Source organism: Telmatherina bonti, assembly GCF_933228915.1.
Source record: "Telmatherina bonti genome assembly, chromosome: 20".
In the NCBI taxonomy this organism is placed as follows: Eukaryota; Metazoa; Chordata; class Actinopteri; order Atheriniformes; family Telmatherinidae; genus Telmatherina; species Telmatherina bonti.
The window spans coordinates 16,282,221-16,308,852 of NC_136618.1; the positions used below are offsets into that span (position 1 = coordinate 16,282,221).

A 26,632-nucleotide genomic window follows, 5' to 3' on the forward strand; every position below is an offset into this window, starting at 1 on the left:
ATTCAGAGCATCCAACACATGCCTTTCAAAAGTCAATCCTATTTTGAAGAGTAAAATGTTTTACCCTGTCACTTGTGTTTCCACCGTTGCTGGTGATAATCATTTTACAGACATTACACTATGCTGCCATCTTTTCTCTTTGTTAACAATGCTGGATTTATAACAAAACAAAACATATAGGGGTGACGTATGGATGATCCATAAGTTTAGAGATGTAGAGTTTTACTAATTTTGAACATTTTTATTCTGGGGTTGGGATAAAATTAGATTTATAACTCAAGAATGAAATTGTTTAACCCTGCTAGCTGCTAAGACAACTATAAACACACTCAATAGCTATTTTAAAAATAACAAATCAAATAAGTAAAATTGATATGATAATCTAATGGAATGCAAAGCCCTGAAGTTTATTGGTAGTTTTTTGGGGTTTTTTGTTACCTTGGTCTTAAATGCAGACATGGACGAAAACAAGTATGCAATGTGATGGACTTATGGAACACAGACCCACCTGCATTTAGAGCTGTGTCCATCATTGTCATCCTCCATAATTGTCATCATATAGATGACTGCTTCGACTGTCTCTGACTGTGTGTCTGAGTGTGTCGGTCAGTTCTATTTTTTTTTCTTTTATGGCATGGATGCTGATATACAGAGACAATCTTTCTGACAGATTTGCCTTTGAGCTGCAGGAGTAGAGATGAGAATTTATCATATCGCAGATGCCAAGCCATCGAGACAACATGCTGTCATTCACCTACTGATGCTTGTGATGTCCAAGAACAATTTAGCTTCAAGGAGTTTTGTACTTGTGGCCAGAGTTAAACGACACACAGCTTTTGCGGGCAACTGTAGACATAGGATGCATAGTTGTTGTTGTCATAGTAACTGATCAGTAGATCTACAGAGGAGATATTCATTATAGATATCGAATCAACATTATCACAGTAAAGTGGCGGGCACCCAAAGAGCTGCCTACAGTTTACACCCTTTTCAGGAATCCAGGCCATTCTCTTGGATGAAAAGTCTCTTGCTAGTCTGTCCATGTTAGGATCACAACCCCCCCCCCCCCCCCCCCCCCCCCACAACCATCCCTCCTCCCCTGCAGCAGCAAGAGTGGCCTACCAGCCTGCTTGCCAGGCTGTCTGGCTGTCTGCGTTGGTGTCATTGAGACGTGCCCGGCACTTCCAGTCTCTCTTATTTGTCTCAATGTACAATGACCCATCGTTACTGTCATGTCAAGGAGATGGAGGCAACCAATCATATCTGGCCCAGCGGGACAGGCACAACCAATCAGGTCTAGAATCCCCATGGTAACTTGTGCTTCAAAGCCCCAACACAACCAATAGGAACAGAGAGCAGCCACTTGGCTATTAGAGTTTAATGGCCTGTTTCTGTTGTCATTAATAAAAGCGTATAACCTCTGCCATACTTACTGTTATATTTTCAGTGGACACCATAGTGCCCTAGCATAAAGACACCCTGATGGCATTTGAAAGGGTAAAATGCAAGGACACGTGCACACCAATGTTGTGTATTATTATCTGTCCATTTGCTGCACAGGTCAACAGTGGTACTCAAGCCACTTGTCAACAGAGCATGTTTTACCCCTTCAGAGTCTCCTCTATCTCTCTAACCAATCATCATTGCGTTGACTTCATCCATTTAAAACACAGCCACCATCATTAGTCTGAAGTGGGTCACTTCAGGCCAGGAGGGAGCCAGGCTCAAGTTTGGATGGTCACTACCTCTGTTTTGAGTTTAGCCCGCTCTTGTGTGCTTATGCTGTTCAGTTCTGCTCTAAATTATGTTGTTCTGCGCTCAGTTCCTTTCTTATGTAATGGCTGAGCAGTACACTGCATGTGTGTCATAGCAGTTTCCATGGCAAAGTAGCCGAGAGTGTATCACAACACGGCATTCACAAACCTTGGTCACTCTGCTGAGGAGAGACTTACATTTTCTGTCTGTTACTTTCGTTTTATGTCTCTGCTTCTTTTACAACCAAAAGGCAAAGAAAAACATACAGCATATAACAAATGTGGCTTGAAGCAACAAGACATTTTTTCATGCATGTATTTGTAGATGTCTCCATATGTTTCAGGGAAAATAAGTGGTTGCATCTTGTATGCAGTTGGTATCTGCCTATATATTTAAACCAGAGTCCATTAGCTACCATCAGCTTTTCAGAGGATGGCAGTAATTAATAAGACATTACGGTACTTAGATCAATAATTGATGGTCTTTCATTTATTGGCATAAAGTTCAGCCTGTGATGACTTCAGGGAAAGAGTGAGAGCAGAACTGAAGGCATGTTTACATACAAAGTTGAAGAACTCAACAGATGAGTATTGACTCTCGATTTCATGTCATAGTTCTTGCATGGGAAATTTAGGTATTTAGTCTTAGCTCAAGTTTCACACTTTTTGAGTCTAAATGACAATAAGTGGGGAAAAAAGTGTTTTAGAGATGGCCCTGAACTGAATTAGAACACAGTAACTCATGGAAGCAAATCAGCTACAGAGTAATCCATCCTGCAGATAACCTCAAAGTTTTAAAAACTCTAAAGCAATTAAAATCCCCCCTCTCTACATCCAGCAGGTTTTAAGCAAATGTGCTGCACTTGTTACATAATGCATCCAAACTTCTCCATGTACCAGTCTCACAAATAAAAGTCTCAAAAGCTGGCTTCATCCCAGAGATAAGTTCCCCCCACTTTTCTTTTAGGAATCCAGGGGTATTGGTCATGTTTTCATCTAGATTGCCTCTAGTGCTGCAGCTTACCAGTACAGCATGATCCCCAAAAGAGAAAGGAGACCCTACCTTTGTGTGCATTCACACACACTGTCATGTGTGAGTTCAAGTCAGATGATAAACGTTTTTATTGACGCTACCTTTGGGTCAGCTGTGCCAAAGCGCATGTGATCAGTCCACAGCATTTGTGTGGAAAATGGCAATTTTCTTGCAAAAAAAGCATTTAGGTAATCCTTTTGCTCCACTTCTTTGTCTGCTAAACAGACCTAAAAGAAAAAAATATTAATTTAAAAGCTTTGCAAATGGTCAAACTTTATTTTGGGTTTTTATGCAGTTTTCCTTTTTTTTTTTTTTAACAGTTCAACTCCCTCAGGATTTTCTGAAGATATCACATCTACAGTAAGCCTTTCAGTGACAAAAGTAAAGCAGCTTGCTTTAATGTGGTCACCAGAGACTATTCAGTCTGTGTTGAACTCATTTAAAAAATGTATGCTTCTTTTATTTGTTTTGACTTGAAATGACAAAACAGAATATGTGAGATATGAGAAATCCTTGAATTAGTGATGCAGAGAAATTTGCCTTAACAGCATTAATGTCAAATGCCGAAAAAAAACCCAACATAACCATATCTGCGGTTGGTGCTAGCAACTGCAACAAGCCCCATGTTGTCACTTGTAATAACATAATACAGTCTGAAGATGGTTTCTAGCTTAGCAAAATCTTACTTGCTGTCACATAACCTCAGAAATAGCAATCAAGATGTGATATTTGCATTTAGTTTTTGAGTGACTCCTGTCACAATTCAGCAACAGTGACATGTGTTTAGAAAACTCTTAACACTGGCACATGCTGTCATCGTAAAACCTTTCTTGACTCAATGTGAGCCGGCTTTGCTTGTTTCCGTGTAACGAATGGGTTTTACTTGGTGCACGGTTGAGCGCACAGTCTGGTGCTGTGGGCGAAGCGCCGTGCTCTCATTTCTGTCTCTCTTGGGAGAGCCGCGCCATCGGAGAGAAATGATTGAATCTCTATCTGTGCTCCATTTTTGCTCATTTCTCCTGGAGTGATTTAACCTGTGCCCTAAGCACAGGCTTGTGTGTGCAGACGCCCATGTTGGAATAAACACAGGCCCCGCAATATTGGTGTTCCACTCGATTTTAGTGTTTATGTCAGTTGTCCGTTAATTAGATGCTGACAATACTGTATGAATAAACTCTCTTCCTTTGTGTATACATGTTTTCCAGACGCTGATATGCATTGAGGATGAGTGGAGTTGGTGATAACTCATCTGACCCTGCCAGGGCAGACTCACGAAAACGTAAAGAATGTTCTGCCGAACTTATAGGACCCAGGTAAGACGACGTCTGATGGACTGTAGTTTTGCATTTCTGCTTGTTCTGATCAAAGTTTTAAAAAAAAAGAGAGAAAAAAGAGCTTCTTAAATGGTGAAGATTTATCATTCTTTTGTTTATCTAATAGCCTGTTGTCTTTTTTTAAATTTTTTTTTATTTTCTTTATACCCACTCAAACCTCAATACTATACCTGCACCGATATCGGTATCGGCTCAATACCGTGTGTGCGTACTTGGTGTTAATCAAAATGTTCCGATACCACACCTGATACTCAATGCCACACTAGTCAAGCCAGTGCAGATGTGTTTGATGACATGCTTCAGACGTGTTTTAAAAGAAACAAATGCCTTGAATGTTAAAATGTGACATTTTTTGTTTCACTAAAAGCGCAATCTTTGTTTCAAAATTGTACATGCATAGTTGTATTTGGGTAAAATGTGCCAAATCAAAATAGAACTTGTTGAAATGGTTAGATCTGTAACGTTATTATATTTGTATTGGTAAGGTAACTTAAGAAAGGATGGGTAATTTATTACAACCTAATGAAATCTTACACTTATAACTGCAATAATGACCATAGTCACAATAATGTTCACATAAACAGATTTGGTATCGGCAAATATTGGCATATTTCAGATGTCTGTATCGGATCAGAACTCCCAAGAAGTGGATCGGTGCATCCCTAATAACGACCATCTTCCTAACATTTTCCCAACCCTGCTTTCTATTTTTTCCTGCAGTCCCAAGCGGAGCAACGAGAAGCGCAACCGTGAGCACGAGAACAAATACATTGAAGAGCTTGCAGAGTTGATCTTCGCCAACTTCAACGACATCGACAACTTCAATGTCAAACCTGACAAATGTGCAATCCTAAAGGAAACTGTGAAACAAATCAGACAAATAAAGGAGCAAGGTACATTTTATAGCCTGTAACGATGTAACTCTGTCTGTTGAGGAAACTGTAAACCTGACTGTTCCTGTTTCACTGCGATGACAGAAGTATTGATTTACTAAGCAGTTAATTTTATCTAACACTTGTACAAATCAAAGTTGTAGCTGTCTGCGATGAAAAGGGTGTTGCAATATCATAAATATGCTTGTTGTGATGATGTCTGTCATTTAGTTAGCCTCATAGCATCATTAACATATTTTAAGGTTTTATTGGCAGTGATGCACGGTCAATCACCAATATTAGAAGTGTATAGATATTATAACTTACCAAAAATATGACTTGGGCAATTATACCATGATGTTAATAGACATGACACTATTTAGATGCAGTGGCTTGGGATCTAATCCACACACTACAAATATGTTATTTAAAAAACATCAGTGATTTAATATTTCTAGCATCATAAATCAGATCAATATCTGTTTGCTGACAATCATTCGCACTTCTATTCACAGCCAGATCATGAGGTAAACAGACCACTGAGCTTAGTTTTATCTGCTAAACTCTCTCCTACTTGGAGATCTAGTTTAATTATGTCTTAGTTTATATTTTAATTATGTCTTCTTGACAATAAACAATGGTCACAATTACATGAGTTTTAATTCCTCCATGGGAAAAAATTAAATCTGCTGTAAAAGTAACAAGTAAATGCCTAATTCCAAATGACTATGACCATTCTGAATTAAACTTAATTCTGAAGTAAGTGGCAGGTTTATTCCTATTTTTAATCCGAATTGATTGATTGTTCTGTAATGTACATATTTATTCCTCTCATTCCCTTGTCTTTCTTGCAATGACGCACATATTCCGTGCTGGCAGACACATATTCCCGACACTGGTACTCTCCTTTCTCCTCCTCAGCTGTAGAAAATGAGATAGTAAGCTTGTGTCGGGCTGGTGCTTCAAAATTATAATACAAATTAAAATGGAAATGGTTCTTATTATGTGGTCTTCTATGTTGTATCAAAAAAGAAAAGAAGCAGGAAGTGGAGTTTGTTTTTGTCCAGTAGACTCAAGTATATCACATCTGCCCCTTGTCCAATCAGAACGCTTCCCAGCCCCCAGATGTAGAGTGATATTAAGGCAAGTAAATGTGCTTTTCATGTAAACCTCTATTTGAAATTGAGGTTTACATGAAAACCAGGCCTTCAACACAAAGGAGAATACTTTAAATTGGAATAATTTAATTCAGAAGAAATCATTCCGAATTACAAAGCATCATAGTGACTGAGTTTTAAACTTAACCTCAGACCACATGGATGATACAAGTCAGCCTGACCGACTTGTAGTAAAACAGCGGCTTACTCCAGGCGTCTGAATCAGATCGGCTGATGATGACATCTTGTTTTGTGTGACTCACAGCGCTAAGTGTTATGTAATCCAGATGGATGTGATGCAAAAAAAATCACACAGATTTGCCCCCTCTACACCCCCCACCCCACTACATCGTCGTATACAATACTCCCTCTCTGACCCATCCCCCTCTCTGCATCCCTGACCTACCTCCTAAGAGCAAAATTGTTTGTGCAGAGTAATGAGGCAAGGGCTAAATCATACTTTTCTGCTTTGTCCTCCTTACGTCAGTAGTCACACAGAGAAGGCTTTTTATAGTGAAAATTGAGAGCTACTGCACCACTGCAGCTCTCCCACTTGCCTTTTGTTCCCTCCCTTTCTCACTTGTTGAAGCAGGGATGATGGGAGTTTTTGCTTTAAGGTGAGGTTTTAGAGCTCCTTACCACCTTCATTCCTTCTTTTAATTATATCTCATATTTGTCCACTGAAAGGCTGTAGTGCCCATTGAAGTGTTTTGGTTTTGGGGTTTGTTTGTTTTTTGCTTTGAGTTATTGAGTTTTAAAGATATTGCCTGTAACAGCTCAACCAAGGAGGGATATTATGTCACATCCAATCACACTGTCACAAGCACTAGCTCATGGTTAGATGCATGTTACCTTTGAATGCACTGCTTTTGGCCATAAACTGCTAATTCCTCCCTGTTTGTGCCGTGTGCAGTTTATGTGCATCTTCCAAATTGAAAAAAGCAGGGTGGAAATGGTTAGTATATGTTTGCTTTTCTAGCTTATTTTACCTTAGCAAAAAATATGTGGCATACTATACTTATAGAGCCTATAATATAATGGCAGAGCCAAGAATTTAGCAGCTTTCTTTTCTGTATTGGCAAGAGGGAGCAGTTAAGACCTGCTTTCATGAGCTGGTGGCTGAGTTATGCAGTATCTGCTATTCTCCCACTTGCAATCTCAGTATATTGCTTTTTTTTCTATTGCATATAAACAATACACTACAAATCACTACTTAAATAAGAGAGCGTTGATGCAGTTGTACATTATGTTGCTGTTCATACATTACACAATCCTTTTAATTGATCTGTTCCTGCCTTTATGCGTGGCACAGTGCCACTGCAGACTGACAGAAAGCCAGGGAGTGCCGCCATGACACTGACTGATGGGTCTGTACTCGGGGCAGCTGCGTTGGTCTACAGGACCCTGCTGGGCTTCGATAGGTCCTGCTGATGCACACATCATTAATGCTGAAAGAGATGAATATGTGTCTGTGGGATACTGCATGGCCCACAGAGCAGAGTAAAACCTGAACTTTGCATCAGCTTTCACACATCTATACCCCAATCTAGCAAAGATGTGATTATAAGTTAGCTCTTCCCTGCATTGATTTTTTTTTTTTTAACCATCTGGTCATTCCTCTTTTTGGCATGGTGGGTCTGTCAAAAGTGCCCCCCACTCCCCCAACCCTCCCTAAACAGCCCACTCATATTCCACCTCTCATCATCGGCTCTAAAAGTAGGGCAGCCTACGCTCTGAACATAAGGCTGCTCTGCATGGTTATTAACCCAGTCACATGGACAAATGCATAGCAGCATAATGCAGGTACAGGAGCTTATAGGAATCAATTTTCTTTCACTTCTGGATGAAAGTTGCAGAAAAGTTTCCTATTAAAAAAATGTTACTATTTGATGTTAAATGCTCTGATTTTATATGTACACAGTAATTATTTGCCCTGATCCAAGGGGAAATTCTGTGTCACATGCATGTGTACGCAGAAGTCACATTCTATATCTGCACTTGTATATACAATAAGTCAAATAGTTGTGGGACTTAAGGTCTTCCAGCAGCTGTAAGGGGGAAAAAAACTTGTTAAACATTGAAATATTGTTTTGTGAAGTGATTTTGATGTCCAGATTAGTTAACAATAATAGTTTGTTGTGAACAATTAGCTTGTAAGACAACAATTATCTGTAAGAGAAGGTATTATGGTCAACTTTTTAGATTAATTTAAAGTTATAACCCTTCTGCCTGACTTCATGGGAACAACTTGGTTGGTTCGGTACGAGACTTGTTTACACACAGTCCTGTTTTTTTTTTTTTTTTGCACATGACAATGTAATCCATCCAGTGGCTGTCACCAGTGTGCAGCCATGTGCTCTGAGGCACTCATTTACAACAACCTTTCACTCTGTTTGCTGCTCTGTGCTTGGTTTTGAGCCACAGCAACATGTTTTTACAAAGCAGACAAATATGTCTGCTTTGTTACCAGATAATTGTTAAAACCCTTGTCAGCTACTGACCTTTTTTTAAGCAGTTGGGTCAGTTTTTTTTTGTTTTTTTTGTTTTGTTTTAGTGTTGGGGGGGGGGGGGGGGGGGGTGTTCACTGTGTGGCGGGCAGGGGGGAGTTGTTCACTGTGGTGGGATGTGAACTTTATAAATTTGACTCATTGCTTTATCTCCTTTTCTTGTCTTGTGACGTGCATGCTATTTGCTTTCGTATTAACAGAAAAAGCTGCGGCAGCAAATGAGGAGGAGGTGCAGAAGGCTGACGTCTCTTCAACAGGCCAAAGTGTGATTGACAAAGATGCCTTGGGACCAATGATGCTGGAGGTGGGCGGATGACTTTTTCTCTTCCTTAACTCATTGTTTCAAGTCTGAGGAAATCATTACATATTTTCACACAAACACTGAAGTACCACAGAACCACTTGAAGAGTATGCGCTGTCCTCCTAAAATAATGATTGGCATTTAATGAAGAGTGCCATCAATATAGAACAATAACAGATGTGCCAGCGGTGGTTATATATATATGTGTGTGTGTGTGTGTGTGTGTGTGTGTGTGTGTGTGTGTGTGTGTGTCCGTGTGTGTGTGTGTAGCTGTGAGAGTTAAAGCTGCCAGCATCTTGTATCTGCCCCTGATTGGCTGTAAATCACCAAGCAGAGCAATGGCCTCGTTGTACCGTGCAGGGCCACTGAAGTGCTTACATATAATGGGAAAGAAAGCAACAGCCTGGCGAATGAATCAGTCCATTGAGGCTGTCCTCTCACCCATTTCCTCCCTCCCTTTCTCTCTCCCTCCTACTTGTTCAGATGTCTTTTTCCCTCCCCATCTTCTCTCCATTCGCCTCTAGATCTGTCCTGTCATGGAATATTTATAGCACTCCTGGTCCAGCGTCACTGAATCGACATACTAACTTGCGGCTAAATATAGCCGAGTGCAGCCTGCAAGCTTTCCCATCTGTCAGCAGCCCCACAGCACAGCGATTGGCCATTCACACCCGCTCTGGCTGTGTCCCCAACCTTATTTCGGCCTGTTCTGAGGAGAAGGGCTGTCAGCAGGAAATGCATCCACGTGCCCCATGACCCCTCTCCAAGGCACTCCACTGCCCACGTTCATCCAAACGCAGAGAGACAAAGAGAGCTGCGAGGAAACATTAGCATGCTGTTGTTTTAACCTTTCTGGAGCAGTTGCATTCTGTCATATAGTATGCATTGTTGATAGTTTGCTTCATATGGTTGGTGTCACATTGCACAAATTGTTTATTTAATTGTTTTAATAACAGTTGAAAAGGAGGCAAATTTATGAAAAAAAAAAAAAAAACCTTGCTAAAAGGAGGAGACAGATTCACAAAAAAAAATTTTCAGAAATTTCAGAAGATCCATTAACATCTGGTTGGAAATGTTGAAACAGCATATATTCTGCAGTAGCTGCTGTTAAAATATGCATTAGTTCAGGATAAATAATAATACAATGAAGGAATGCTCACACTAATTTCCGTTGAAGGTGCTGCATTCTGATTTACATCATGGACAATCTGAAACTGACAAGCATGTGGACAAAAGAGACAAAACTGATTGATTTTACCTGTTTGCTAGGCAGCTACCAGCTCACGCCTAGTCCCACATTGTGAGGCTGATATTTGAGGTTCAAAACATCGTGAAGCTGTTGTACAAACCAACTTATCTCCTTAGACGTAGTAGTTGTTACTAAGGCTGTGACAAAATGCTTTTGTCCCAATTCGATTCCGATTTTTTTGGGTGCCGATCATAGACCGTACATGACAGATGGACGGAGTCTCCGGCGGTTCAAAGTGAAGCCTACACGGGAGTGCATAAAACTGCAGTTCCCCCTTCATCCGCTAGGGGCTGGCCGCAAAACAGAGCAAATCCCCATAGGCTTCCATGTTAAAAAGACCAATTTCACAGCAGAAATAAACATGTTTACAGCCTGGTTCAAAAATCCATTTTCGGTTTAATAGGTCAGGTTTACCTTCATGACAACTGTGGGGGGAATGAATTTTTTTCTAACTCACCCGTTTAAAAATAATTTATCTCAAAATTCAGCATATTTAGGGGCGTTCCCTTTTGATTGACAGGTACCCGATCTCCCGCTTCAAGTAAGAAGAACGGAGAACAACCGCGGTTTTTAGCCGGTTAACAACGTGACTTAGCTTTAGCCCGCTTACCTCCGTTTGCTGGTTAGCTCCTGTTATCTCCGGGTTAGCTCGGTAAGCTCTTAGCTACAAGCAGCTCAGAGTTCGCTCATCCACCATGATGCTCACAGCGCCCCTCTCAGCTCCACCTCTTTGCCCAAATTTGTGTTTTCCGGACGAGATGACATGTGTGCCCCTGCCAAGATGGCGATGGTAGGAGCCGCCCACCGAGCTTCAATTCAGCTCTTCAGAAACCCATGGGTGACGTCACAGAGGCTTCGTCCATCTTTCTATGTACTGTCTATGGTGCCGATTCGATTTAAATTGCGATTCTCACAATTCTTCGATATTGCATATTTTTGTAGATTAAAAACAAATCTAAAAAGAAAATCTATTTTTATTTTATTTTTAAAATTGTGAAGCTAAAAATCCCGATATTCAATTGTTTTGATTCAATTTTCCCACCCCTAGTTGTTACTGTATGTTGCCATCATTTAGTATGCTAACATAGCTTCACTGACAGTGGGAAAAGTTTGATCTATTTCATATCTCTACTTTGCAATTTAAGAACTATATAAGTGTGTGTTTGCAATTAAAATCTGATGCTTAGTGCTTCCAGTACATTCAATGCATGCTTGAAGAGATATGCTGTCTTGTACCATGTGGCTGGGTATGTACACATAGTGATACCTCAATCAATTTAATTCACAATAGACTGATTCCATTGCAGTCAGATTAAGTGGGATTCCATTCTGTGTTGATTAATGTATGATTATTTATGTAAAACCTCTTTTTATATTAAAGACATTCTCAAATAACTTTTTTTTTATAAAACACTGAGCCTGTTTGCATGAGCATCAAAATCTAATAATTGCAAAATCCTTATGACACATCTACAAGCACTTCCGAAACAGTATATTCCAAAGATTGTCTGCATTTGCCAGTCCATTATCCGATTTATTCCGGAGAGCATACATGCATTGTGATTTTACTTCCTGTTATGTTCATATCATTTGGACTGTGCTCGAATGTCCACACTAGTCCCTAACCTTTCATTTACTACATAAGGCTAGGCTATATAGCACAGTATGTAGTGAAGTCTTTCTTTTGGCGATTCTCCTCGTCGCAGATCACCGGACGTTACTGTCACCACAGCAACCATGACAAGTCATTGCAAATCCAGTCTAAACTAATGTGAATATATTTTATATCCTTGTATTTTATTCTTTCTTGTTGCAGATCTATTCAATAAATAAGGAACAAAATGAATAGGTTGTCCGAATTTTTAACCTTCTTTTATGTTCGTGTCACTTGCGCCAGAAAATGCCATGACTACCACATGTAGGAAATAGGGTGGACATTCGGACATAGTATTTGTTAACCGTGGCTGAGCTCACACTCTTAGATTACCTGTTATCGGTGCAAGGTAATGAGATGCTAAATCATTTAGAGGTGAACATAATCCCATGGTGAATGAAAATGAATAAATGAAAAACATTCCTACTGAAGCAATATTTCCGCAAGAGAAACTGATTTTGGACAAAAGCAACACTGGCAACCTTTTAGTTGCATATATACTGATGTCAATCCGAGCATCAGTAAGTCACGCAACAGCTGGGTCACTGCTGTAACCAGAAAAGGAAACTTTTAAAATAAAAGGCTCATCAATTTTTCTGAACAGATATTAGATTTATTCCATTTGAATCAATTCTAATCAATTTTCAATTCATTTTCCCTTCTTCTATTTTTACAGAGTGTAAACATGCCATGTAATAGCACTGGTAAATAATAATCACTACCTATTGTCTCTCTCGGGATGAAGCTAAAACGTAAACTGCCATATCATGGCAACAGATAGCTGCCGTGTGAAATGAATACAGTACAGCAAGTGTGAATGTTTTCAATGTATTTATTTAGTTTATATTTATGTGTATTGGCTCTAGCCATCTCTGCTGTGTATTTTTAGTGAGGGCATTGTAAATGAAGATATTGGCTAACAGCATTATGCAATGCTGTCTGGAGGAAGGCTGGAGTTGGCACTTTGGAGTGTTTGTTCTGTTTGGTCCAAGTCCTTTCCTCATACAGGATGGACTTGCACAACCGTGTTGCATTTTGGAACAGGCTCAGTTCATGCAGTGACAGATGAGATGTCTTGAAGCCTGTTTTCAGATAAAGGCTGTGTCAGGGCCAGTGTGGAAAAAGTTCAATATGATTGTAAATGGGTTGTAAGAGATGACTCAACACCCAAATTTAGCCCAGCTGTTGACTAAAGTTTTAGAGGTGTGCAGTTAATAAAAGCGGTCTTGTAGGTTGTGTATCAGGAATGAGCTTTATAGTTTATAAAGTGTCTAAAGAAATTACAAACAAACAAATTTGCATGCAGTTTTTATGTAATGAGTATCTAAGAAGAGGAGAGGAGTTGACACCTTGAGACGAGTCTCCTGTGTTTTAGCTTTCACAGCTCTGCACGCAGCAGTATTCTTTCTAAAGGCTCCAGGTGATTTGACAGCCTAATTGACACTATCTTGTGTGTAATGGCTGACCCGAGGCTGTATTCTTTCAATTAAGTGCTGTTCCTCCTTTTACATCCTCCGGTCTCTGCAGGCACATGCTTTTATCCTGCTTTCTACCAGCTGCATCGATGTTTGGCATCTCCATGAGTGGTGCACATACCCAACGCTCACAGTACTAATCGGCTTTCTGTAGGTGTAGCGTAATGTACTGCACATTACACAATTTGCAAAGACCCATGCCAACATTTCAGTAGTGTATACATATTCCATCTGCTGCATTATCGCTATAATTCTGTCATAGCAAGCACAGATAGCCCATCACTAAAGATGACAAGTCAACAACAAAAAAGCTAGAAATTTGCTAATAAAGTTGCATAATTGAACAACAAAGCTGCAGGACTAAAGGAGACTGAATTAGGATTAGGTTTTAATGAGTCATCTGGTTTCAGTGGGTTTTTTTTTTATCTGCTAGCAGAGTGTAAAAGTGACAAGTGTTGCTGCTTGGATTTGTTCATCCATGTTAAAGATTTGACAGTTGCAAACTCTGTTTTTTTCTGTCCCCTCCAGGCCCTGGATGGCTTCTTCTTTGTGGTGAACATGGAGGGAAACATCGTGTTTGTGTCAGAGAATGTGACCCAGTACCTGCGCTACAACCAGGAGGAGCTGATGAACACCAGTGTCTACAGCGTGCTTCATGTCGGGGATCATGCCGAGTTCATCAAGAACCTGCTGCCTAAATCCCTCGGTTAGCCATGAGCTTACTCTCCTTGTCAGCGTTTACTGTGCTGCTTGTCAGTTTTTCTCTTGCTGTGCTGCTTTAGCTACATATCCCTCTTTTTTTTTTTTTTTTTCCCCCCTGACTCAACATGTACAATCTTTTATATGTGCATCCTTTTCTTCTCTAATTTTGCAGGTTGTTACTGAACAGCGAATGCCAGTTTAATTAAAATGTTTATGGTAAAACCCCTGCAGGGAGTGTGTGTGTGTGGGGGGGGAGGCTCACAGCGTGGATAAAACCTATAGGTTCTTCATTTTCTCTTTTACTGATGCTCAGCCCAGACATTTACACTCACTCTTCTCCTCTTCCTCTCTCCCTTTTCAGCTAATTAACTTCCTTTTTTTGGCTTCTCTCCCCTGTCAGCAGCACCGTGCGCTTCCTATATTCTCATTTCATACCCTACCTTCCCCCCAGCTTCACTTTTTCTATTATTCACTCTTTCTCTCCCACACAAGTTCCTATTTTCACGTTCTCCCTTTCCCCTTCTTTCCAGTCCTCGCAAGTCTTCCGTTCTGCTAGTCCTACTCATCTAATGAAAAGAAGACATTCAAGTTTTAATGCTAGAGTTTTATGCAGTTTTTACAATAAGTTTTGTCGTCTCCTTGTCAACTTTCTCGTCTTCTGCATCTCTTCTGCATATGAGCGAATTTGATCTGCATGTCATTGCCACCCATCAGGATCTCTAAGTCATTTCCTCCTTCTCAGCTGGTGATTCAGATTGAGGTCTGACTACCCAGCCATTTAAAGGGGAGAGCAGCACCGAGCAGAGTACCCTGGAAATGATCAGTGGGCTGTGTCCCAGATACTGGGAGATTATCAATGCTCTGAATAAGATCACAAACCAGATGGAGTGTGAGTGGAGTGTGCTGGAGTGAAGTGAGTTGTCTATACATGCCTCTTTTGCGATTTGCGTGCGTGTGCATGTGTGAAAGGTTGGCAGTGGTGTTTTAGAGGACATGCATATGAAGGCCTGGCTGCGATGCGTAACTGTGGATGGATGGCTCAGGGTTCCAGCTGCTCATTATGACTGATCTCTCCCCAGCAACAGCTCTCCTCTTTTTACTCTGCCTTCATTCTCCTTATCTTGCTCTCATTATGTCTTTCACTTGCAGCACGGTAGCCTCTCTTGGCTCGTCGCTGTTCCCAATCTCCACGTTCCGCTGTTCAGTTTTGACCGCAGTAAAATTTGTCAACCCAAATCCCCAGGAGGCCATATTGTAATTTTTTTTTTCTTTCTTTTTTTTTTTTTTCTCCCACGTTCTTGCTGCTGCTACCCCTTACAGTCAATGGCGTCCCGTGGTCCAGCGAGGGTCCAAGGAGGAACAGCCACACATTCAACTGCCGAATGCTGGTCAACCCGCACAGCGAGAACCAGGACGAGCAGCACGAGCACGAGCCTCAGCAGCAGAAATATGAGACCATGCAGTGTTTTGCTGTTTCGGAGCCCAAGTCCATCAAGGAGGAAGGAGACGGTATGGAAGGGTAGAGGGAGGTAGTTTTGGGGGGGAGGCATGGGAGTGAAAGTTGGAGTATCAGTTGACAGTAATGTAGTGACCTTAAGAAATAACCTTTGATTGTTTTCCAGTCTGTTGAAACTGAAATATTTCTGTACAGTTTCAGTCATTTTCACTTTTGTTTAGTTTTGCTTATGTTTTGAATAGATTTGTGATGAGGAAATTTATGGGTGAACACATCCGTTTCAGTTGCATATGTCCGTTTATGCCTGAATGGTCCGTTGTGTTGTTAGCTAATAAGTTTTCCCCTCAAGTATTGGCTCTTACAATCTATTAAGATTTGTCAGCAGCCCACTGAACTGCTGTAGAAGCTGAAAGTGTTTTCCTTTCTTGTCTTGTTCTTTATCAGAAATGAAAAACTTTAGTGTCATGGGAAGATCTGAATGATTCGAATGTCTAAGGACAGGTCAGATTTCCAGACTGAACAAAGATGACAACCTGCACAGAATAGTCTCCACCTTGTACTTTTATTTCTTTATAGGCAATAAATATCATACGATTGGAAAGCATGATTTTTTTTCTTTCTAAAAATGGTTCCATATCAGTAAGAAACATGCATTTGTGGGATGAGCAGCATGTGGCTTCCACCTAGGAAAAACTTGTCAGTTTTTCTTTTCCAATGCTCAACGACTTACTCTGCTATTGATTGTTGTTTTGGGATTCTGGTACCCCGGGTGCTGACAGTCATGTGCCCTATTGATTGGTGCCTCATTAGCAGCAACATGTGTGCTGGAGCCTGGACATGTGGAGAAGCGTCATGTTCAGCGATGAGTCCAGATTCTGCCCTCGACAGTTGCATTATAGGGTCAAAGTGTGAAGAGCGCCATCATGACTGTTGCACCGATGGGGAAACAGATTATGCGGTTGTGTGGGGCAGTGTTACCCTCATTGGAAAAATAAGGCCCATCATCAGTGGAGACTATTATATAGCAGAGAAATATGCAATAAAATAGATTCTGCAGCCGGTGGCAACCCCAGATCCTTTACAGTCTGGGACTGAATTCCACCCTCCAAGATGACAGAGCCCGTTTATATGAGGCTACCTCCAGAATTTAGGAGGGAAGAGGTTGGAAAAGCCCACCTTCAGTCCTGACCTCAACCTCACTGAACATTTGTGGAATCAGCTTGGGTGTGCTGTTTGGCTGATTTGCAACAAACACTGGCTGAAGAATGAAATGCCATCCCACAGCAGTTTGTGTCCAAGCTGGTGACCAGTGTGAGAGGAGGTGTCACACTCTTGTGCTTGTGAATGGTTCTTTCACATGAAACAGTTCCATTTTCAATATGTCTTGTTTCTTCTCGTCATTCATGTCATCAATAAATGACACCAAGCAAGTGATAAAAGCAGAATAAGCGGTTGGATAGATAGAAGATAAGATAGTGTTTCATGGGGGCAACTTGCATATTCATGTCTGCTGCTCATCCCACAAATAGCTTTTTCTTACAAACGTGGCACAATTTAAATCGGAAATAAACAGGCTTTCTGGTGGTATGAGATTTATTGACAAGAAGCACCGTTACAAAAAAAAAAAAAAAAAAAAGTTCCCTCACTTTTTCATTTTAGTTTATTCAAATACATTTTGAAACTTTCCCCCTTCTTCTAACATCGGACTGGTTGCTGAAGTTGACGAAAAGGATCATGAAGAAAAGTACTGATGGCACTGTAGACTATATTTGACATGTCTTGTTTGCTGCTGTTTTAAAGCCTTTACTAAGGTTGTTGTGAAACCTAATGGTTTGCTAGACTCAATGCTACTGGGGACTCTGATCAACTGTGGTTCGCAGCATTCATTTGGTCTGCATCTGCATTTACGTTGCACTTGGTTAAACAAAGCAAACCTTTTGAATATTCCTCTCATCACCTGAGGCAGCGCTGCATCAAGAATTGCTGAAGGACAGTTTTTGAGAATTTCTTTTGTCGATTGCTCGTCTTGTCTTCTGTTGGTTATTAAAGGTCAATGTGCAATTTTACCGCGCAAGTTGTAGTCCACTTCCTCCATCTGTATTTACAAATGGAGAGATAGATCTTTATTCCGACAAGACAATATAAAGCTAGAAAAACTATCTTTTATGCGGAGTGGCACAAAAAAAGTCTTGTAAAAAAAAAAAAACAGTGGCATGTTCAAATGGGAAGAAGCGTAGGACTTATCTGGACCTGCTCCCTTGTGTCATGTCCAAACTAAGAATGTAAACAAGCTCTAAACAAAGCAGCTGACATGAATAATAATCCCTAAGGAGTTCAAATTTCAACTGGACTCATATTGACATCATGAAAATTAAGCAGACAACATGGAATTAACAGAAATAGTTGTAAATAAAGTAAAAACATTTTAGCAGTTTTTGTACATTTGTGCAAATCTGCAGACAGACTGTTATTTATTTCCTCTCAGCAACTGTCCCATAATGACGGCCTACTAACAGTAATAGTGTGGTACGTAGTGTTAGTTCTTAAAGCCGGTTTCGTCTCAATCCGTGATGTGTTAGCCGTACTTGCTTCTGTTTCAGGATGCATAATGTCTAACTTTATATATCGCCTGGATTGTTTCAAGGTGGACCAAATCAGGAAACTTTCAAATCTACATTTTTTTTTTGTGTATTAGAGGGTTGACAATATGCTGTTTTGTTGCCCGTTTTTGTAAAATCAAATCAAATCAAAGATACTTTGAATTTCCCCTCGGGGATGAATAAAGTTCAAGCCAGCTCAAGGTTTGACATAGAGACATGTAACATTACTGACAAAAGAATAATACAGAACCAAGCTGAAAACTTAGGCAATATAAATAATGCCTCAATATTAAAAAATATTTGGAAATTGTCCAGTTGGGCAGCACTTATTTGGTTCACTTAAAGCAAACGGACCAAAGTTTTTAAGCCTGTCAGAGTTTTGCGTCTTTAACACACATCAGTGTGGCTGCACATTCACACCTCCTCAAATCAACCAGACTTTCAAAGCAAACTGGCTGAGATGAGCAGGTGTAAATGCACCTTTATATTCAGTCCTTTTTTGGGAGAATTTAGCATATTTGGATTGGAGGAACCTGTTTGAAAGTGATACTTAACACCTGAATGTGTAAAAACACTTTTTAAGGCTTGAAATTGAATTGACAATGCTGTTGCTTTCAGAGTACCAGTCAAGAGTTTGCTCACACTTTCTCATTGGATTTAATGGTAAAATGTGTTCAAACTTTTGACTGGTAGTGTACATTACCAGCAGCCATCACAAGGAGCAGACATAGTTAATGGCACCTCATTGACTTCTCTTCAAGCGAGAAGTTGTTGCATCCTGAGTGAGAATCCGTCACAGCAAGCCATTTGTGTCGGTCTGATGTCGCCCGATCTGGTTTTTTTATTTAAAGCTCATTTATAATTCATGTATTAGCTTCACAAACCTAGAAATGATGACCCTTAGAGAAGAATATCTATTAATTTTTCCTTTAAATAATTAACACTGATCTTTAAAACGACAATGAAAATAAAGTAAAAACACTTCCACGACTTTGTCATTGTCTAACTATTACTTTGTGACAAATCAAAAGTGAGAATGAAAGTTAGAATAAAATGTTTAAAAGACGTTTCAGCCAGCTGTGTCCCTTCTTCTGCTTCCCCAAAGCACCCTGACCTGAGGTGTGTGAGCCACTGCATGTAGTTCTGTTAGTAGTGATGATCAGGGGGTCCAGCTGCAGAAATACAGGAGAGATGGGACAAAAAAAGGAAAACATTTCAGTGGAGATTCACATATTTAAAGGCTCTGTTTACAAGTCAAACAAAGTGATATGTGCGGTTGCTCCTGGCATGGGTTTACCTTGCCAAAAACATGTGGGATTGTGGGTATTATTGGCACAGGAAAGTTAGATGGCAGACTTTCTGAGGTCACCCCAGTCGCAGACTTGGCGATGTCATTTTTACGTGTGTTAGAGGCAACTGTCATGACTGAGCGATAGCAGTCTTTTATGTTGGGCCAGGGGAGGTGTCATCTGTGTGAAATGGCACTTCAGGTGAAACCAGACGGAGGCATGCAGATGAGCACACACACACACACACACACACACACCACTTCAAAGGTCACACTACATCATTTCCCTTGCCAGCAATAGCTGCTTGGAACAGAGCCCTGATCCCTCTGCTCATTAATAACTGTATTAATTATGCTTCTTGGGAATAACATGCATTTCATTTTCTTTCCCTCCCTCTGTCTCTTATCATGTATGCCCCCTCCCATCCCCTTCATTTCTTCTGTCTCTTTTCTATCCTCTTTGTTACCTCCTCTACCTCTTTTTTTTTTCTGTCTTCCCCACATTGTTCCTCCTACTTTTCCTCAGACTTCCAGTCGTGTCTGATCTGCGTGGCTCGGAGGGTGCCTACAAAGGAAAGGCCTATGCTTCCCACGCATGAGAGCTTCACTACACGTCAGGACCTGCAAGGTACAAGAACCAGTCCCACAGCCAGAAATGCCAAACCAATGGAGCAGACTTGACTCGGGATTTTAGCCTGCACCTCCCATCATGCCGGTTTTCACAGATATGGATGTTCAAATAAAACTTTTCCCTGTGTTGAAAGAAGAATATGGTGCCGGTACTGATCCCCTGCACCAACTTATCCTAAATCCCCCAACTATAAATCACCCTGCACTACAGTTAAGAGTATTTTAGAGATTATTATATCCTTAGTAAAGTCCCTTAGGATTGGATAAGTTAGTTGAGCCATCTTTCCACCTTTGTCTGCTCTCTGGGAGGTAAAGTACCTGTTTGATCACAGTCAAAGATACAGACAGCTGAGTTTTTCCCCCCTGGTCTTTGATGTATTGCTACCATTTGTGTGGCATGCACACACACAGACTCCACATCACACAAACACACACTGCCAGTTAGCTGACATACAATAATTTACAGTAGTTCCACCCACTCTGTATGGACGGCGCTACTTATTTAGCTGTCTGTTAGCATCACACACATAGAGATAATTGCCATAATTTGCGTTACTGAAGATTCACTGTATGATTTTTAACTCATCGCTTTCGGGTAAAGACTGTGTTAGAAGTTATATTGCCTCTGAAATCTTTTTTTCCTTCTCTACAACACTTTGTCAGATAGATGTAGTGCTGTGAATGGCTCCTGTTGCTGTGATAAGCTTGTCCCTGTAGCTGTCATTCAAGCAGCAGTATATTTGTGAACCCTTCAAATTCACGGCTGCCTCCGTTTAAATTGCACTCCGGTGAGGAAAACGTGTAGATTATAATTAATTAATCACAGAAACACCATTAGACTGCAGTAATTGCCTGATGATGTACATCTTGATCAACACACTACAATATTTTTGTACATGCCGACAATTTCTTCTCTATGTGGCTGAAATTGACACATCTGCTTCCCTGTTGTTAGGTAAGATAACGTCCTTGGATACCAGTCTTCTGCGAGCATCCATGAAGCCGGGTTGGGAGGACCTGGTGAGGCGCTGCATCCAGAGGTTCCACCTGCAGAACGACGGAGAGATGTCTTTTGCCAAAAGACACCAACAGGAAGGTTAGTTTTAGTCTCATAACCTTTTTTTTTTTTTTTATTTTGCTCTTGTTTTACATTGCATAGTCAGAAAATGCCATTCCTTCTCTTATAAAATCAAATGAAGCATTTTTAGTTTTGGGACCGTTTATCTAAACCTTAAAAAAAGAACAGTTTGTTTAGAATTAAGTCTGAGAGTTTTCATATGATCACTGATACAAGTCTAAATGTGAAACGTGTCCACAGTGCTTCACCACGGCCAAGCATTCAGCCCCATCTATCGGTTCTCCCTCTCTGATGGAACCATCGTTTCGGCTCATACGAAGAGCAAACTGGTGCGCTCGCCCACAACCAACGAACCCCAGCTCTACATGTCCCTGCACATTCTACAGCGGTATGTCTATCTACACTTCTGTCAGAAAGAGGCTAATCTGCACTTTCTACTTACTCGCGCGTTTTAGCATGTCAGTGCCCTGCAGCATATCCATCCATATACATCTTCACGGACTCCATGCGGATGGGACCATTCTTAAAACCATGTTCATCAGCAGACTGGATCACACAGTCTGACATACTGGTGTCTTCCTGCAGGAAACATCTTACAGTAAAGTTAAACACTGTATAGAAAAACACGGGTGCTACCACCTATGTCTCTAACATATATAAAGAAGAAATTCAGACAAATGTGAGCGATACACGAATCCCCCTTAATTTGCATAATTTGATGGAGTTATGCTATAAAGTTATAGAGAAATGCCTGGGGATGTCGAGTCTAAATTTATTTCCGAATCTTCCCACCTTCATTTTATTTTGTCCGTTTAGTTCCATTCAGGGCTTGGAGCATTTGCCGTCCTTTGAGACGTTACACCAACAGCCCACCAGATGTTAGAACGGGTCAAACCATCCACAGGCTAGCAAGGCAGCATCTTTTATCTACAATGCCTGCTTGCATACTTCTGTTTCCAATGTTTTTCCATATAGAAAAAATTGTGAGTCAGTCTGATGCATTTAAGAATCATTTTTCCACTGTAAAAACACCCAAAGAGGATATGTTGCCGAGTTCTGCATGGTTGTTTCAAATTCACTTCAAATTTGTTTGAGCTTGAGAATCCACTTTGCAATACAAGGAACAGTTCTAGGCCAGTGGACAGCCTTGGTATTGCGAATTGTTTATGTCTGAGGATGTATATGTATTTACTGTACTGTGTTTCTGTGTTTATCCATTCTTCTTTGTATATGTTTGTATGGTTGTCTGTATAACCTGCAAAAAAAACCCCAAAAAAAACACTTTAATATCCTTAATACAGCTTTTCTAAACTTCACATTAATTTAGTGAATATTAGCTTTGGATCTGCCTTGTCCTCTCCTCATGTCCTCATCCTATCATTTTGAACTTGTGTTATTTTTGTCTGATAAAACTGATCAATTGTGTTGTCTGTGTGTGTATCCAGGGAGCAGACAGTCTGTGGAATGGGTCAGGACATGGGTCCTGGCAGTCAGGCTACAGGAATGGCTCCTAAACCAATGAACTCCTCCACTCCCTCCATGACTCCACCAACCCCAGGCAGTTTGCCAGGTTCGGGGCCTCAGGGCCAAGACACTACTATCAGCAGCAACAGCACGCCTTTCTCCCCTCCTGGCCCAGCTGGTCCAAGAGAACCAGCAGCCATGGGGGGTCATATGCAGGGCTACCGCTTCGGCTGTCCTCCACCACACAATCACACTGGGGGCATGCAGCCACCACAGCAGGGCCCCAACTGGAGAATGAACAGCCCCTCTCGCGCCAGCCCTAGCCCAGCCGGAGGGCCCCATCCACCTCAGCAGAACTCTATGCTGTCACCCAGGCACCGAGGTAGCCCTGGAGGTGCAGGGAGCCCTCGTGTATCAGGGGGCCTGCACTCACCCTCTCCAGTGGGGATGTGTGGGGGAGGGCCCGGAGGCGCAGGTAGTAGCACAAGTAGCAGCCATGCTAATAGCTACACTAGCAGTTCTCTGTCAGCTCTCCAGGCCCTTAGTGAGTGCCACGGAGTAGGACACGGGCACGGGGCTCCTCACACACATACACTGGGCTCTCCAGACCGGAAAATGGGCTCCCCAGCTGGGGTCACTCCAGGGTCAGGGATAAACGCTCATTTGATGTCAAAACTTGGAGGAGGTAGCAGTGCAGCAGGAACAGGGGACTTTGGACCTCACTCAGAGATTAATCAGGGACACCCCCAGGCCCAAACGGAAAGCAGCCAAGCTGAACCCAAGGAGGACAGGGAGGGCCCTCTTGAGGGCCACGACACTCACAACCGCTTGCATGACAACAAGGGTAACACCAAGTTAATGCAGCTGCTCACCACTAAGCCAGAACCTTTGGAAACACCTTTGTCCCCCAGCGCAGGGGGCGAGGGCAAGGACCAGACAGGCACGGGGGTTCGGGGTGGCCATACAGGAGGAAGCACTCACGCCACATCCCTCAAAGAAAAACACAAAATCCTCCACCAACTGCTTCAGAACAGTACATCTCCTGTAGACCTTGCCAAACTCACTGCAGAGGCTACAGGCAAAGAACTGGGCCAAGACCAAACACAGGGTGCTGGTAGTACAGCTTCTGGGGCAGAAATCACTCCTAAGCAGGAGCCGTTGAGCCCCAAGAAGAAAGACAATGCATTGCTGCGCTATCTACTGGATAAAGACGACACTGTAATGAAGGACAAGGTCCCTAAGCTGGAGCCTGGGGAGGTGAAGATCGAAGGGGGCAAACACCCACAAGTCAAAGCAGAGAAACAGGATGTCGGATACGACCGCGCTGAGCAGGTTAGTTGCAAAATGCTGTGGACTCTTTAAAGAGTGTTTAAAAGATTTTGTATATTTAAAAATGATGGAAGAACCAGATCTCATTGAGAAAAGCAAAATATGAGGCCTTCTGTTGCTCTACTTGTCTTTTTTTTTTTCTCTCTCTGGGCGTAAATCTGGGTTAGGTAGCAGATGTTGGCTCCTCTAAGTCCCCTGTCCATGGAGAATGTTACACTTAAATGCACAAATAGGCGATGCAGAGAGCAGACAGCGTTATGCATTCACATTTAGTCTTGTCATTACTCTTTGTGAAGGTATATAAACACATCTGGGCCTTTCGCTGCTTGTGTGTTGGCAGCACAGGCTGAGAGGAATCTATCCGCCAGCTTCAAACAACTGTGACATTTGGAAGGAGCCCCTGTGGTTCTTCAGCCATTTGATCCCAGTTTCATTTGGCCAGAATCCTCAGGTTTGGCACTGCGCACAAGGCAAGCCTGGCGCTGAAAGAGAAAAGGAGTTAAAGGGAGTGAGCAGTGAGAGCGATTCTGGCGCAACTCGAAATTTTCAGAGTAGCAGACGTTTTCAACAGGGCAGAGTGTTTTTTTGAAGCGACCTGCTGATGCCCCCACGTGGGAAGGAAAACCAGGATTCAGTGGGACTCGTTTGCTTTCACACAGGAGACCTGTGTATGACATGCTCTGCTAAACACGTAAAACACAAGTCTGAAAATGTAACTCTGTCTCACACAGCCGTGCTTAACCACAGAATTACATAGAATTACTATAATTACACAGTTACCTTCCTTTGCTATTTACATGAAGTATTCTATATGCAAGCTGTTTGTGGAAGAGGAACTTTAAACAGGAGTCAAATTTTTGTTGTAACGGATGTTCGTGTTTTTATGAAAAAGAGCTTGGAGTGGCACTAAATGTCACCTAGCTGTGCCCACCAGCTGTAAATGTACAGCATGAGCCTGAATACTTGAGGTACATATGTTAAAGAGAGGAAAAGGTGATTGGATGGATAATAAGAGAGTCTGAAATGAACAAAGGGGAGATGAGAGAGGTGTAGATACCCCCAGGAGAGCCCAGCCTCGGCATGCAGAGTGAAAATGATGAGCCATATGCTCCTGCATGTTCTCTCTGCTACCATGGAGATAGCGGGGAGAGGGAGTGCTGTATTTGTAGGATATACACCAAACAAAGGCAAATGAAAATGATGGTTTGGTGTATATGACTCGATGCTGGGGGAACCGCAATTTATGTTGACACTTCTGGAAAGTTTGAGGTTTTACATGTGGATGGTGGTGAAAACAGTCGGTTCATTAATGTGACAGATTTTACTGATGAGAAAAGGGCCATTTGATTGACATGCACCAAGCCATGGCTTCATCAGAGGCGTTTCATGTGTGCGAGTGGATTTCTGCTCCTTTCTGATGACTTGCTGCTTGGCCATGTGGGAAAACTGACTGCACTAGTTTAAGAGAGTCTACTCATCCTCCTTTCTCTTAACCTCACCCTCTGCTTTCTCGCTGTCTGTCCCTCCTTTTTCTCTGCCTCGCTCCTCCTCATGATTGTTTGAGGGTTGAATTATTGATGACCGGGGCAGAGCTAAATGAGAAATCAGAACAGAGATATGGGTACGGCTGACTGTAGGACTGGTTCAGGCTTGTGCCTCTGCAGATGAAATCAACCATCAATGATTGACGGAACAATCGCATGTTGTTTTCCAGGCTGATATTAAAGACAACTAGTTAAGATCAGTCTTAATCAGCATAGACTGCTGCTTAATTAAAGCAACTGATTGACTATCCTTTTACCATCTGCCACTCCTTCCACATGCCATCCAATCTGCCGAAAGTCTTTATCTTCATTCTAGATATGCTGCTTTACCAAAAGCAGCAGTGGCCTTATCATCCAGCTGTGACACATTCCACCTCTGTCACACCTGGTAAAGAAGCGCCATTCCAGCTGCCCTTTGGCTACTACCTCTGTATTATTAGGTCTATGTTTGCATTTTGGATCACATCTCTGCAGCAAATGGCCAGAATTATTTAGAAAGTGTGGCTTTATCATCAAACTGCAGTGTTGTTGTATTGCAAAGGAGGGGGATTCTACTCACTGGTTCTGTCGTGACATACAGTCATTATGCAGCTGCAGTCAATGCATTCTTCTCCACATGCTTTTCAGCATGTCTTGTCTGACACGGTAAGTGGCGTGTAATTCGATCACAAGTCATAAATGCTTCCTTAAGCAGTAGTTATTACCAAGCTGTTGCTCTGCTAGATAAAATAGTTATTTTATAGCCACTAATTGCCTGACAAAATGGATATGAAATGCAGGTTAATGACAGCAGCTGGGATGTAGTTTAAGTGAGTGATCACAGTGAAAAGAGGCTGTGAAGAGACAAAGTGGCCAACAGTGCGTTGATGGGTCATTGCTTTGACATATGCAGTCTCTGCAACTCAGCTCAGTGATTTTGCTTTAAAATGGTGTTATAGATGTAGATTGTAAGAGTGTAAACTCTCAGGGATCCAGTATGAGAATAAATGGGTAAGGGGTACTGTTTTTCCCCACTCCCTGATAATTATACATGCTGTCTGATAAAAAATCCTTTGGAAAAACTTTGACATTATATCGGAGATATTCCATACTTTTCCTTTGTGACATGCATTGATGACGTTTTTTGCTTTTCATGTGCAACACAACAAAAGAGAGGCTAAAACCAAGCCCAGTACTGCTCCTATACTGTGTGTGAATGCATGCAC

At 41.6% G+C, this 26,632-nt stretch overlaps 1 protein-coding gene across 2 annotated transcripts in view; it reads left to right on the forward strand.

Annotated features, from left to right (window-relative positions):
- Nucleotides 1–3,990: 3,990 nt before the first annotated feature.
- The window catches only part of ncoa2 (nuclear receptor coactivator 2), a 35,050-nt gene continuing 12,408 nt past the window's right edge, over nt 3,991–26,632 (forward strand). For both annotated transcript variants that reach the window (XM_079259521.1, XM_079259522.1), the window contains exons 1-9: nt 3,991–4,100; nt 4,842–5,014; nt 8,858–8,961; nt 13,865–14,042; nt 15,359–15,547; nt 19,909–20,010; nt 20,968–21,108; nt 21,331–21,478; nt 22,536–23,886. In XM_079259521.1, coding sequence (XP_079115647.1) covers nt 4,012–4,100; nt 4,842–5,014; nt 8,858–8,961; nt 13,865–14,042; nt 15,359–15,547; nt 19,909–20,010; nt 20,968–21,108; nt 21,331–21,478; nt 22,536–23,886 — 2,475 coding nt within the window. In that variant the 5' untranslated portion in view covers nt 3,991–4,011. The remainder of the gene's footprint in view (nt 4,101–4,841; nt 5,015–8,857; nt 8,962–13,864; nt 14,043–15,358; nt 15,548–19,908; nt 20,011–20,967; nt 21,109–21,330; nt 21,479–22,535; nt 23,887–26,632) is intronic.